A 15,844-nucleotide genomic window follows, 5' to 3' on the forward strand; every position below is an offset into this window, starting at 1 on the left:
CCTCCATTTTAGTTTTTAAAACCCGTTTCAGATCAATAAATCTTAAAAGAGAATCTGTCAGCAGGATTTCACACCCAAACTGTTTATATGCATGTAGCTGTTGCCAAAAAAAAATGCATAACGTATCTGTAACTAGCCAGTATGACCATCTGTTACTGAAAAATTACTGCCTGAATATCCAAAGGAGGCTGAAGTGCTTTCGGTGTGTGGAAGCATTTCCCAAGCTATATACCTCACCCAATGTCGCCTTCTGCTTCTCGACTGGGAGGTACTTTGCTTGAAGTCAAAGAAGCAAAAACTTTGTCAGACAAGCAGCAGATGGCGCTGGGAGATTAAGCTCGGGAGAGTAGAGGCTTGGGAAGTGCTTCTACATACCAAGAGCACTTCAGCCTCATTTGCATATTAATTCAAATGGTGATTTCTCTGCAACGGACTGGCTAACTGAAGATATGGATGGACTTTTCCATAGCTACGTGTATATGAGCAGTTTGGGATGGGAGAGGGTGTGAAATCCTGCTGACATTTTCCCTTTAAATAAATTTGGCATTTATGACAGCAAACAGTAAATGTAACATTCAAAAAGAGATAACTCTTGGTGTAAATCTTTAGTTAAGGGTTTCAATACAATGAGTAGAATTCAGCATTTGACAGCAGTACTGATGAGTTATCCTTAACGCAAAAGGAAAAGTGCAATCTGGCTATTACTCCCAACATTCTCAAAGACATGAGGCACGCTCAGTTCAGCCGAGTGTACAATGGCAAGAGAAGACTCTTTCAGATACCTCTTTGGGAACCGTAAAATTGAGGAAGTTGCAATTTGACATGCCCAATACTCTATAACCCATTTGTCATCACTGTGAATCGGTACACCCAACTGAAGTCAGCAGGTAAGGCCAACTTTTAATTAATGGGAAGGCACCAGTACTGCTGTCACAACCCATATCACATGCGATAAAGTGGTAGAAAGGATGCAACTTCAAATTATCTTAAAAAAACTAGCCAACCCTATTCAAAGGTATGGAAGGAAATGCACATACAACACTGTTAAGCCTCATTAGAGAACTGGAGAAGCCTGAAACCTTAAGTGCAGAAATTATGTAAATGCTGAAATCTGTAAAGTATATGGATGTGAATACCTCTGGAGGGTTTGAGCACTGGTAGTGGTGATGGGGGCAGTGATTTATGCAATCTTGATATAGGGCATTTCCCCCAGCTACCTCTCTGTGGTGTATTAATATAAGGACACAGGCACATGGCCATAGTACAGAGACGTAGTATGGTGCCCTTGCACTACTAGGAGCAGACAATATATTTTTGATCTTAAACAAGTAAATTGGGTAAAGTCTTTACACATACTGAACTACTGAGTTCTCCCTCAGAAGCAATGCTTTTCTGGTAGATAATAGTGCCTCACAGAGGAACAATATGGAGGCACACAGAGTGCCTAAAAGTCACTAATATTGACCCACTTAAACTCTGTAAGCCATGTTAGTGCTTGGGCAAACAACTTTCCTAGAGTCAAGCTCAGTCACTGAGTATTCGGACCAAGAAATGATTGAAAACAGTGAACAAACAATTTTATGGAGAAATAAAGTCAAGGCCGAAAGTGTTGGCACTCTTGAAATTGTTCCAGAAAATGAAGTATTTCTCCCAGAAAATTATTGCCATTACACACTTTGTTATACACAGAAAAAATGCAAATTGGACATGTCACATGAAACCCCAAAAATAAGCTGGACAAAATTCGTAGCACCCTCAACTTAATATTTGCTTGCACACCGTTTGGAATAAGTAACTGCAATCAATCGCTTCCTATAACCACCAGCAAGCTTCTTACACCTCTCAACTGGAATTTGGGATCACTCATTTTACAAACTGCTCCAAGTCTCCCATATTTGAAGGGTGCCTTCTCCTAATTTTAAGATCTCTCCACAAGTGTTCAATGGGATTTAGATCCGGACTCATTCCTGGCCACTTCAGAACTTTTCAGCACTTCGTTTCCATCCATTTCTGTGAGCTTCCTGAATATGTTTAGGGTCATTGTCCTGCTGGAAGACCCATGTTCTCCTAGGAGGCAAACCCAGCTTTCTGACACTGGGCACTACATTGTGACAGAAAATCATTTGGTAATCTTCAGATTTCATGATGCCTTGCATACAGTCAAGGCACCCAGTGCCACAGGCAGCAAGACTACCCCAAAACATCTTTGAACCTCCACCATATTTTACTGTAGGTATGGTGCTTTTTTTTTGTAGGCCTCATTCCATTTTTGGCGCACAGTAGAATGATGTACTTTACCAAAAAGCTCTATATTGGTCTAGCCTGTCCACAAGACACTTTCCCCAAAGTATTTTGGCAAACTGCAGTCTAGCTTTTGTATGTCTGTGTGTGAGCAGTGAGGCTGCTGCCATAGCATTTTATTTCATTCAAATGTCGATGGAAAGTTCAGGACTGCTTGAATTTCTTTGGATTGAAAATGCGTATCCACTATCCAGACTATCCAGCATTGCATCCCTTCATCAATTTTTCTCTGTCATCCATGTCCAGGGAGATTAGCTACAGTACCATGGCTTGTAAATTTCTTGATTAAGTTATGCACTAGGTCAAAGCAACATCAAGATCTCTGGAGATGGATATGTAACCTTGAAACTGTTGATACTGTTTAACAATTTTGGTTCTCAAGTCCTCAGACGGTTCTCTTCACCTGTTCTCCATGCTTAGTGTGGCACACACAGACGCACAATGCAAAGATTGAGTCAATTTCTCCCCTATTTATCTTGTTTTAAGTGTGATTTTTATATTGTCCACATTTGTTAACTGCCACAGGCGAGTTTGAACAAACATCACCTGCTTGAAACACAGTTGTTTACCCACAATTTTGTCCTGCCCATTTTGGAAGTTTTGTGTGAAATTATGTCCAAATTGCCTTTTTTTTCTGTTGTTCTAGTACAGACAAAGGAAATTAACATTCGTATAACATAAATGTGTAATTGTAATAATTTCCTAGGAGAAACACCTAATTTTGTGAAACAATTTCAAGGGTGCCAACATTTTCGGCGATGACTGTATATACTTAAAGGGATTGTCTGGTTAAAACAAGTTAGACCCCATCTGCGTGATAGGTGATTGGGTGGTGTCCCATTGCCAGGAGCCTGCACCGACCAACAGATTGGTGAATTTTGATCCCGACCAGATACTTTAAAGGGAATCTATCACCTCATTTTGGTGGTTTATGTAAATATTTTCGGTCTGGTCCGATGGGAGGTGTTTTGGGTCCTTTTCTTCACCCCTCTTTGGCCGCTGTCCGCAATATTTCTGGGAATTTCCGTAGTTGTCCTCCATATTACGCGCGTGCGCATTGCAATCTTGACTCGCGCATGCACACTATGCTTTGCCCAACTGCGGGCAAAGCCGAAAAGCATTAGTGCGCATGCGTCAGTGAACTATGTCCCGGAACACAGCGAAATACTTCCGGGACATCGTTCACCGGCGCATGCGCACTGTTTTCGGCTTTGCCCGCAGTTGGGCAAAGCATACTGCGCGTGCATGAGTCAAGATTACAATGCGCACGCGTGTAATATGGAGGAAAACTACGGAATTTCCCAGAAATATTGCGGACAGCGGCCAAAGAGGGGTGGAGGAAAGGACCCAAAATACTGCTCATCGGACCGGACCAAAGTCATTTACATAGACCGCCAAAATGAGGTGTCAGATTCCCTTTAATCACCATTACAAAATGGCATGGCAGGATAGATGCTCGACACACGCTCCATTCATTCTCTATGGTGCTGCCAGAAAAAGCCAAGAACTCTGCTTGACTGGCCCACAAGGAATAAATAGAATGGAGCAACATTATGGATGATTGACACAGGTCAATCATCCATAATGTTGCTCCATTCTAACGAGTCTAAAAGTTCCCAAGTTCTGCCAATTAGTCAGAGTGCATGTGGTCAAACCTCAGCCAATCAACAAGTTATCACCCACCCCATAAATAGGTGATAACTTGTTTGAACTGGACAACCCCTTAAAGTTTTGGTGTCTTTGTCAGTCAAATTGGTTTTAAAGCTCTGAAGTTAACGCCATATATTAGCCTCTATCATACAAGTTTTGCCCAAGCATTTGAAGGTCAAACATGTAAGTAAACGGGCATGGGTAGTGGCGTGCCATCTAGAACACAATCATTTTCACTGACACACAAGTGAGGAAAACATTGATATTAAAATCGAGGCTTCTGGACATACAATTCAGCTTAAGATAAAGGTTCACTTACTTAAATTGAGCAGAAAGAATCAGGAAGTAATGGATACTGTTGTAACAAAAAAATGACACAATAAAAAAAGTAACAAACAGTAACATAAAGGTCAAATTAAAACTCAGTGTAGTTTTCACGACAGTGCAGCCACCACGATCTATCTACATGACTCACACAACTCATTGTCGCTGCAATCACTTTTTGCATGTAAAGCTTTATTTTTTTTTAGATTTTTTATTTTACTTTTTTTTTTTTTTTTCTTCTTCTTTAGAAGACGTGCAGCCTACACTACCTATAAAAAAAGCTTCTATCTCTAAACTCTACAGCCTGATGATTAATGGACCAAAGACGCTTCTCCCATAAACTTGAGAAATTCAGAAAATCTGTGAATACCTAGAACAAACAGTTATGGCGGTAGAGCAGCTTTGAAACAGTTATTCTGTTGAATCAAGAGGTTTCTAGAAAACGAACCATTGTGGATTTAAGACTGCATAGAGCAACAGAAACCACGTCAGTACGATCACGTGTGATGGTTGGACACACGTGGGACATAGGAGCCGGATACAAACGTAGAGTCTTTTGTGCAAATATGAGTAACTTTTAACACACTAGAGTAGAAAAGAAAATCTGAAAAATAACTTATATTTAACATTTATATTAAAGTTTTCTTCACAAGGAGCATAAAGCAGAGAATCCCATGAATTTAAAAGAAAAGTGAAAGAATCAAGACCATGTTGAGTGCCCATCTTGCCACGCTATGTTTATTAATAAGGAGGTCCATAAAAGGGTTGTCTCCTTTTGAAACTGAATTATTAAACACCCTAGTATGGAATCTTAAGGATAGCTGCCCTGGTCAGGTCCCTCACATATTAGCCTAAGCGGCTACACAGAAGGCCTCTCACTATCGAGGTCTTGAGACACTGTACGTTGCACAGTCTATTGATTCAAATAGGATCTGTGTAATGCATAATTTCCTAGGGCGTAGTGCTGTAACTACAATGAATATGTGAAACTGGGTTCCTTGACCTCTGGAGAAATCAATGTGCAGAAAACACTTCTGAAAATATGTACATGGTGCTAAAAGGATCAGGTTTGACCAATCGAAATCTAAAACCAGTTTTAAAAAACCCGTTTGTAGCAATTGGTATAAAAAGCTAAAACCATTTCATGAATTCATTGCCATCTGATGAAAACATTTGTTGCCATTCAAGGTTAGACATTCTAGGAATGAGATATCGCAGTATGAACTCTCAATACACTAAACTCCCTTACCCCCTATACGATATTTCTCAGCCATCCTCCTATTATATAGCATGGATACTCTCTTACAGTATACCGTTTGGGGGTACTCATTATTTCCCCTTGTTATGGCTTGTGCTGAAAGAAGACCCCCTAATCAGGACTGTCACTATGAAATTACCCTTTCCCTCACTCTCTGCAAATTGCCAGAGGACACAGTAGAAGTCATCAAATGACAACAGTTATCTCCTGAACTATCCAGCATGTGAAGCAACATGGAAGCAGAAAATCCAAACTCTAAAAGGAACCTTGTATAACAATCCTTGATTTAAGTAAGTTGGCACCTGAGTCATGCATGTTGAAGGGATTTTCAAAGAATCTAAACTAATAATGGTCTATCCATAGGATGGCCCATTCATTGGTGAATCCTGCAGGATCGATCCCACGGAGGCCAATTCTTCAGCTGAATGCAGGGTTATCAGGACTCCAGCAATTGCTTTGCTCCAATAAGTATTACAAAGGAAGAGTATGAAGTTTGCAAATGCCAGTGTGCCCGATAATGAAACTCATTCCTGTTCAAGTAAATGGGACTTACCTGGAATACTAAGAATACGTATACTGACAAGCTACAGTATCTGAATACATACTCACTGGAGCACTGCAACCACTTTGTTCTTCTGATATGTTTGATTTGGAGGGATGTATTAAAAATTCAGTCATGGCTGACACAATTTTGGTTTTCATAAAGTTTGCAGCCTCAGTTTTGATAGTGGAAATTAACTAACTCTAGATAGTAAGGAAGAGTGATCAGATGATTTGTAAAAGGCATTCCACACCATGAAATTTAACTTAATCACAAAATTCCCATATCTACTATATTTCAGCCCTACCACAAAATGACCTTCTTACATCATTTCATTGATAGTCATTTTAGCTCAAGAAAAAGTGTCAATAAGGACAGGACAGTCAATATAATTCAATCAGCATGACAAAGTGATAAGAGCAGACTGGTTGCTTTAAAACAGGGCTGGTGCTTCAAAAACATTGTCTTCTTCTATTAACCATTGTTTCTGCCCTGCCAAGGAAATCTGTGCAGTCATCATTGCATCAAAAGGTATTTTTTTAGGCTTCTAAGGATAACCCTAAATCAATAATTCATCAGATCATTAAGAAATATAGACGTTCAACTGCTGTGAAGGTGGTTTCAGGGTACCCAAGAAAGTCCAGCAAGTGTCAGGACCGTCTACTAAAGAGGATTCAACTATGGGATTGCTCAGGCATGGCAGCACATTGGTATCAGTGCATTTGCAAGCACAATGAAGTGAAGGGTTTTTGGTGGCAGGTGTCAAAGTCAAAAACTTCTTTCCAAGAAAAACATTAAGCACAGAGACATTCTCGAGAAAGTACAGAAATTGGACCGCAGAGAACTAGGGTCAAGTTATTTTCTCTGATGGAGCCCCGTCAGGCTGTTTGGAACACTGATGGTGCCGAGAAGGAATGGTGAGCACTACCATGAGTCCTGTGTCTGCCAACAGTAAAGCATCCTGAGATCATTCTTGTGTGGGGGCTTCTGGTCCATGGAAGGGGTTCACTCACAATTTTCCTTAAGAACACTGCTATGAATAATGAATGGGATCTAATCACCCTTTAAGAGCAACTTCCCCCAACCATCGAGAGCAATTTGGTGATGATCAATGCTTTTTTCCACCAAGTTGCAAAATTGGCTTTTTGAACAGCACATTGACATTTTAGTTCCATGGCCAGGAAACTCCCCAGATCTCAATCCCAATGAGAACCTGTGGTCAATGCTCAATAAGCGGGAGGACAAACAAAACCACAGAAATTGTGATAAGCTCCAAGCTCTGATTTGGCGTGAATGGGTTATCATGTCCAAGAAGCCGATTTCCAGCTGTCAGGGAGATGGGCAGAAGACTTGAAATAACAGGGACAACACTGTAAATATTGAGTCTTTACATAAATTGCTGATAGTTGTTCTTCAGTAACCAGAGAAACATTTGAGTCAAAGAGCTAAAAACACTGAAGCAGAAAACTGTGTGCTAACCAAAATTTGTGTCAGTCTCAAAACCTTTGTCCACAACTGTAGTTGTGTATAATCCCAACAAAAACCCTTTCGCTAGTTAAAACTGAATTTTACTTGTTAAATATATAGTCCACGTTATAAGGATAGCTGAATAATTTAAAAGAGCCAAAAAGACAGAGCAAATTACAATCCTCAACAATAACAACCGGGACACAGTAGTATAAAGTTAATTAAAGAAATTCACTCAGAAAAAAAAGAAACAAAGCAGATTCAAACATTTCATGGTCTTCAATCCAGGAAATTATTCTAGTCTTAACTGACAAAAATAACCCCCCGCAAAAAAAAAAATAAAATAAACCACACCATTAAAACATGGAGGTTTACAGAACATCGTTCAACATTGCCTACATAGAAGCACAGATCAGGAGCGCAACTGCACAATAACTTATGCCTGGAGGTTATAGAATACCGTTTAGCAGGATGTTTAGTGTATAAGGTCAAACCTGATACCAAAAGACCTGATGGAGCATTGTGCACCACAAGATATACTATGTAATAAATAACAGAACAAAACATTTCCCCGACCATTTCTAGAAGTTTGCAGTCATTTGTTTTTAAAAATAGAGGCAATCTTCTTTCCCTCCTATGATCAAACAACACAATGACCATATTGAAAAAGAAAAGAATGTATCATTGAGGTTTTGTAGTTTGGAGGGGTGAGGTTGGAGGAGGAGAATATACCGTTGTATATATACAGAAAGTCTTTTTTGTTTTAACCCCTGAAAAATTACTAGTGAAGAAATGGTCAAGATTTCCAGCCCTGACACTGAGCTCTATATAACTCAACTGTTATATACAAATTAGTTACAACATTTATATATATTTTCTTATAACATAAGGCTAGAAAAAACATTGGAGCAAATGATTCATATTCTAGAAATCTCTAAAATACTTCTCATGTTTTGAGGTACTTTCTTTTGTATGTATCTTATCTTCTTGGAGTAGCACCTGTCAAAAAAACACTAGTCCAAACAAACTAGATTGAACAGTAAAAATAGCCTGCGAGTCGACAACAAAAACGGTGTAGTGTGCATTTAAAAATAAGTAGACTTAGTGATTCCCAGGCACTTTACGGTTATCCCGGCCGATCTTTCGTCAACGAGAACCTGATGTGAGATATTGGATTAGTTTATTAGGACCAGCTTGCCATCTACCTTCTTTCTCTTTTTCGAATGGGTTTGCTCATGTGTTAAAAGGTTTATCTTTTGCGCAAAGCCTTTACCGCAAGTGATGCATACAAAGGGCCGCTCTCCGGTGTGCAACCTCTGGTGAGTAGTAAGATTTGCCTTCTGGCTGAAGCTCTTGCCACACTCTGGGCATTCAAAAGGCTTCTCCCCCGTGTGTATTCTCTCATGCCCAATAAGATTACTGTTATTCTGGAACCGTTTTCCGCAAAACCGACATACAAATCGTCTCTCCCTCGCAAACGTCTTATGTGTTTGCATGATCGGTGCGCCGGGGATGACATTCTTTCCGTACACGACGCACGTTAAAGACTTTGCTACAGATACATTTTTGATGGAGATGGAGTGAGGAAACTTGTCATCCACAGGAAGTTTTAGACTGGATTCAACTCTTTGCTGCTGGGGTCTGAACTGAACCATTGAGCCGTCGTACTGTTTCATTTTCATTTTGTGGGTTCCTTGATGAAGCCTAAGATCGCTTACTCTTAAAAATCTCTTTCCACATTCAGTGCAGTTGAAGGTCCTCTCAAGGTCCCTGGAAATACCTGGCCTGTAATGTCTCTGTGTAAGATCTTCTTTCTGACTCACCGGCCACCGGACTAATCTTTGGCAGTATCCACTGGTTTTCATGTTGTACTGGATTTTCACTTTGTTTTTTGAAGGAATATTTCTTAGGTTAAATTTTTCAGTGCTGCGTTGGCTCTCGATAATCAATTCATCATCTTTTTGGGGGAAGAAAGAGAATAAAATTACAATATTTTAGATTGTGATAATTAAAGATACAATGTAAAGAAGTCTTCTCTCTGGAATTTGGATTGTTTTTCATTAATAATTAGAGAATAAAACTCTAGGCAAATGACTAATAATGATGTGTCAGAAATATAGTGTCACCAATACCATCGAGCAGACTGAATCTGACAATATTTTTAAAAGATTTAAATACGTGGATTTTTGTGATAACTCACCGTAAAATCCTTTTCTCCGAGACGCTCATTGGGGGACACAGGTACTGTGGTACTGTGGGTGTATGCTACTGCCGCCTGGAGGCTGACACTAAGTGAAAAAAAGAGGTTAGCTCCTCCTCCGCCGTATACACCCTCGCCCCGATTGCGGGCGGAAACCAGTTTGGTGCAAAAGCAGTAGGAGATTAAACAGAAATCAGACCACATCAACATTAATGCAGCTAACATGTCTAGAAAATAACCACCCTAATTTCATACAGAAAGCATATTAAGCAGTCCCTGGGTGGGAGATTGACTCACCAATCCAAGCTACATGCACCTCTTGTCTAAAGGTGCGCGACCGCTTCTTGGAGAATCCTTCTACCCAGGCTCGCATCCGCCGAAGCCTGAGTATGGACATTGTAATGTTTAGTAAACGTGCGCAGGCTGGACCAGGTTGCTGCCTTGAAAACCTGCTCCGCCGAAGCCTGGTGTCGAAGCGCCCAAGAGGCGCCTACTGCCCGAGTAGAGTGTGCTCTGATCCCTGCTGGAATCGGCACGCCTCTGACGCGGTAGGAATCCTGAATAACCAAACGAATCCATCTGGCTATGGTCGATTTTTAGGCAGCGAGTCCCTTCCTGCGACCCTCAGGGAGCACGAATAGCGCGTCAGACTGACGAAAGGGTGCCATCCGCGACACGTACCTCCTGAGAGCTCTCACCAGGTCCAACATATGAAGAGCCTTTTCCACACAGTACAGAAAGAGGGCAAGACAATATCCTCATTAATATGAAACGAGGAAACGACCTTTGGTAAAAAAGGAGGAGCTGGTCTAAGAACCACCTTGTCTTTGTAAAAGGTCAGGAACGGGGCTCGGGAAGATAAAGCTGACAGCTCCGAGACCCTCCTGATTGATGTTATGGCTATCAGAAACACCACCTTCCAGGAAAAGTATGACAAAGAGACATCCTGTAGCGGCTCAAATGGAGCTTCCAGCAGAACACTTAGGATCAGGTTAAGGTCCCAGGAGTCCATAGGTGCCTTATAGGAAGGTACCAAGTGGGAGACCCCCTGGATGAAAGTTTTAATCTGCAAGTTGGTAGCAATCATGCGCTGAAAAAGGACGGATAAAGCCGATATCTGTCTCCTGAGAGAACTGGGGGCCAAGACAGAGTCTAACCCAGACTGGAGAAAAGCCAAGATATGAGGGATGGAGAATCTCAGTGACGAACAACCGTTGCCCAAACACCATGCAAAGAAAACCTTCCAGGTGTGGTGGTAAACTCGTGCCGAGGTAGGCTTTCGGGCGCTAACCATCGTAGCAACCACCTTGCGCCCGAACCCTGCCTGCGTCAGAATCCAGGGCCCCTGAGTTCGGGTAGCAGATCGACCCTTGAGAAAGTAGATCTGGGCGCTCTGGCAGTTGCCATGGCACGTCGACGAGCAGCTGCACTAGATCTGCGTACCACGCCCAACGAGGCCAGTCTGGGGCCAGCAGAATCACTGGCACCCCTTCTGCCTTGATCTTCTTGATGACCCTCGGAAGCAGAGGCAGCGGGGGAAACTGATTCCAAGGCAGAACCAGCGCATCCACGGCGATTGCCTGCGGGTCCCGGGACCGCGCGATGAACACGGACACCTTGGCGTTCACCCTGGACTCCATCAGATCCATATCCGGTGTTCCCCACCATTGGCAAATCTGCTGAAAAACCTCTGGGTGAAGTGACAATTCCCCGGACGCAAGCCCCTGCCAGCTGAGGAAGTCTGCCGCCCAGTTTTCTACCCCCGGGATGTGGACCGCCGATGTCAGCGAGCACGTGCCCTACCTCGCGCATGGTTGCCCTGCTGCGGGTGCCCCCCTGGTGATTTATGTAAGCCACCACCGTGGTGTTGTCCAACTGAATCCGGACGGGGTGGCCTGCTAGAAGGTGATGGAATCGATGCAGAGTGCGCAGGATTGCCCATATCTCCAACAAGTTGATCGGGAGGCGTGCCTCCTGTGGCGACCACCGTCCCTGGGTCGTGTGGTGGTGAAAAACCGCTCCCCAGCCGAGAAGGCTGGCGTCGGTTGTGACCACCAGCCACTGATCTGGGGGGAAAGGGTTTCCCTTGAAGGGAGGAACTGATTGTCCACCACTCTAGTGACTGTCTGATCTGAGAGGACAATCGGCACCGATGATTGAGCGTGAATGGGTTCTTGTCCCAGGCTGACAAGAGGGCGTGCTGCAGGGGACTAAGATGAAACTGGGCGAACGGGACCGCTTCCATCGCTGCCACCATTTTCCCCCAAATCCTCATGCCGAAACGGATGGTGTGAGGGACTGGTTGGCGCAGTACCCGCACCCCCTGCCAGAGGGCTAGGGCCTTGTCTCGAGGGAGACTTACCAACTCTCGGCAAGTGTCGAAGGTCATCCCTAAAAAGGAAATTCTCTGAGCTGGAACAAAGGATGACTTCTTTACATTGACCAAGCACCCTAAGTGGGCAAGAGTATCTAGCATAATGCTGACACTTTCCTCGCATGCCTGCCTTGAAGGGGCCTTGACCAAGAGGTCATCTAAGTAGGGGAATATGACTATGCCCCAGGAGTGCAGTATGGCAATGGGGACTGCCATGACCTTTGTGAACACTCTGGGGGCCGTGGCTAGCCCCAAGGGCAGCGCTGCAAACTGAAAATGTAGACCGTTGATGACAAAGCATAGAAACCTTTGATGCGGAGGGAAAATGCGGATATGTAGATAGGCATCCTGGATATCGATAGAGGCCAAGTACTCTCCCTGCCCCATTGCCGATATGACAGAACGGAGAGATTCCATCCGGAAATGTCTGATCCTGATAAATCTGTTCAGGAGCTTTAGACCCAAAACGGGCCTAACCGTCCAGTCCTTTTTGGGGACTGCAAACAGGTTGGAATAGAAGCCCTGCGTCTTCTCGTTTTCCGGTACTGGGATGATAACTCCGTTGTGGCTGAGCGAATCGATGGCTTCTAGTAGAGCCTCTGTCCGGGTACCCACTTTGGGAAGACGGGAAGGAAAAAAATTGTCTTGGGGGTACCTAACAAATTATATCTTCTACCCTGTGGACACCAGCTCTCTCACCCGTGCGTCGTGTGCAAAATTGAGCCAGGCATGGTGAAACCGGAGTAGGCGGCCGCCTACCCTGCTGATGCCACATGATAAATGCCCCGAGTCATTTGGCTGAAGATCTTTGGGACCTGGATCCTCTCGACCTGGCCTGGTTAGTATGCATTTGTAGACTTAATAGCTGTCTACAAATATCTAAAGGGCTGTCACATTGTAGAAGGATCAACTTTATTCTCATTTGCACAAGGAAAGACTAGAAGCAATGGGATGAAACTGAATGGGAGGAGACACAGATTAGATATTAGAAAAAACTTTGATGTCTTCAGAGGCTGGACAGACATCTGACTGGGATGATTTAGCGAATCCTGCTTTGAGCAGGGGGTTGGACCAGATGGCCCAGGAGGTCCCTTCCAACTCTATGATTCTATGATTCACCCTCCCCAATGGGTTGGCTCTATATGAGACCTGTCGGACCCTATTGTGGTTGGGACGCCCTGATGCGGCGGAATTAGCCGCTGTCGTCCACCTGGGGTTGCGAAAGGCCCGAAAACGCGCCTGAAACTGGTGACGAAACGGCGGTTTGGCTTTTTGCTGAGGAAGAAAGCCACTCTTACCTCCTGTAGAGTCGGAGATGAGCTGATCTAACCTCTCTCCGAACAGGCGGCCACACTGGTATGGTAGCGCTGTCAAGGACTTTTTTTTAGGCTGAATCGGCCCGCCATGTCCTTAACCATAGCGCTCTCCTAATAGAGATTGCATTTGCGGCTGCAAGTGCCGTGCAGTTGGCCGCATCTAAAGATGCATTAATCAAGTAGTCCCCCGCCATGGCTATCTGATTTGGGATTTCTGATACTTCTGCTGGTAGGTCTAGGTCCTCCAAGGCTTTAGTCAAAGTTTCTGACCAAGAAATCATGGCCTTGGCTACCCACGTTGCTGCGAAGGAAAGAGTGCTGATCCTCATGCCTCAAACACTGAGCGAGCCAAGTTCTCTATGAGACTATCAGTGGGATCCTTAATAGAAGAACCACTAGGTACAGATAGTAGAGTTTTTGTAGCCAAGTGCGAAACCGGTGGATCCACCGTTGGGGATTCCATCCACTTTTTACAGAGATCCGGGGGAAAAGGGTACTTCACCTCGAGTGCCCTCTGACCCGAGAACCGCCTGTCAGGCTGTTCTGTGTCTTTGCACAGTCCTCAAATTCAAGGTGAGTGCAAAATACCCTATGGGGCCGCTTGACACTATTAAATGACACCTTATGGCCCGCAGCCAGAGTGGAATCATCCTCAATCCCCAGAGTCTGGTTGACGTTTTCTAGGAGACTGTCAACCGTTTCCTGACCACCTGGCGTATCTAGGTCAAGGGGTATATCCAAGTCGTAGTCGAGCCCTGCTCGCTATCGACTGCTGGCGACGGGGAGCGAGAAGCAGAGCTCACGGATGCCGAGGCACCAGATGGACCGGGAGACGCCGTGTGAGTCCGTTTCCCATGCGCCTGCCTGGAGTGAGAGCGGCCCCTGCAGGCCGAAGGCTCCTGTGAGGTAGAGGACCCCTCTAAGACAGGAGAGCCACTGTCCCTGCCCCTATCTGCGGCCCGAAGGGACTCGATTGCGCTCGCCATAGATTGCGACAGTGATAACGCCCATTCCGGGGATCTTGGTACACTGGGCTTGGTCACAGGGGAGGGCTCCTGAGGAACGTATTTGTCTTGGATTTTCCTGACATGTTGAACCTGTCAGGTCTCCGTGCTGACAAAATCAGCCGGGGAGGGCGCTCTTTGTTCCCGAAAGCGTGGCCTCTCCGTGGGGCTGGGGGGCAGCACTTACCCCGGTCCTGTGTCCCCTGTGTCCTCAGCGTGCGAGGCGTCGCTTTAATCTGCACGCCAGTACTGCAAGCTGGCCCCCGGAAGAAAAAGAAGGATCCTGGGGGCAGTTGTTGTGAGTTCCCTTTCTGGACTCCCTCTGATGGTAACGGGAGGTGGTGCGGCTGGTTTGATCGGTGGAGATCTGCCACCTGAGAATGAGGATGACGATTGGATCTCAGGATTCTCAGATTGGATTTAAGACAGCCAACGCCCTATTCAGTTGCTGGTGATTCCTTCTGGCTTGTCAGCTCTTGGTTTTCAGCTCTGTTCCAGTCTTCTAAAGCTAAGTTTTTCTGCTAATGTTCACACTTGATTTTGTTGGTCTATTCAGTTTTTTGTGTTGTCTGCCGGCCCCGGCTGGAGGCTGAGCTGAATTTCCACTCTTATTGATTAGTATTTTGCCAATTGGCTTTTTGTCCTTTACTAGTTCGGTCTCTTTTTGCTCTGTCTCAGAATATTTCAGAGTGCTGATATAGTGGGAGAAGTCTAGTGACTTCAGGGTTAATTTTGCTATCAGAAGTGTTGGACATTATTTTTGCAGGGTTTTTTGCAGGTTGCAGATAGTGTCTTCACTTTCCTTTCCTGTCTAGTTAGTTTGGGCCCCATCATTTGCTCAGCCTATTTTCCTGCCTGTGTTTGTGCCTTCATCTTGTTTCACCGTCAATACATGTGGGGGCTATCTATTCCTTTGGGGTCTGCTCTGGGGCAGTTAGTTTTCCCTTTTCTTGCTTTAGGCTTATGTAGTCCTCCGGCCGTGACGAGGCGTCTAGGTTTATCGTAGGTACGCTCCACGGCTACTGTTAGTTGTGTGGTAAGATCAGGGATCTGCAATCTGCATAGTTACCAAACACTCTGGTTTTCTGTGGCTTAGCTTGTTTTGCTTTTTTCTCCTCGGTGACCCATTCATAACAGGCGGTCTTCTCTTTGCGGCCTAAGTCCGGCTAAAGCCGGGGCCTAAATTTCCTCCAGCGTCCGCCCAGGCCACGGGGGGCGGGGCCACCGAGACGTAATTCCGGGGGCGGGGACTTCCGACCTTGATTTATTCCCCCATCCGGAACCGCCGGACCTCCAGAATCATGCTGGAACCGGATCCCCGGATGCTACAGGAGCCCTCCCTGGCCATATTCCTCAGGTAGAGGGGAGCAGGGCTGTGGAGTCGGTAAGCCACAGTTGCGACTCCGACT

General features: G+C 44.7%; 1 protein-coding gene across 2 annotated transcripts in view; it reads right to left on the reverse strand.

The window, feature by feature from the left end:
- Positions 1 to 3,624: 3,624 nt before the first annotated feature.
- The window catches only part of LOC141082579 (uncharacterized), a 110,686-nt gene continuing 98,466 nt past the window's right edge, over positions 3,625 to 15,844 (reverse strand). For both annotated transcript variants that reach the window (XM_073566564.1, XM_073566565.1), the window contains one exon: positions 3,625 to 9,498. In XM_073566564.1, the coding sequence (XP_073422665.1) occupies positions 8,717 to 9,498 (782 nt within the window). In that variant the 3' untranslated portion in view covers positions 3,625 to 8,716. The remainder of the gene's footprint in view (positions 9,499 to 15,844) is intronic.

Source organism: Dendrobates tinctorius, unplaced genomic scaffold (genome assembly GCF_039654945.1).
Source record: "Dendrobates tinctorius isolate UK_male_01 unplaced genomic scaffold, ASM3965494v1 ptg000018l, whole genome shotgun sequence".
Lineage (NCBI taxonomy): Eukaryota > Metazoa > Chordata > Amphibia > Anura > Dendrobatidae > Dendrobates > Dendrobates tinctorius.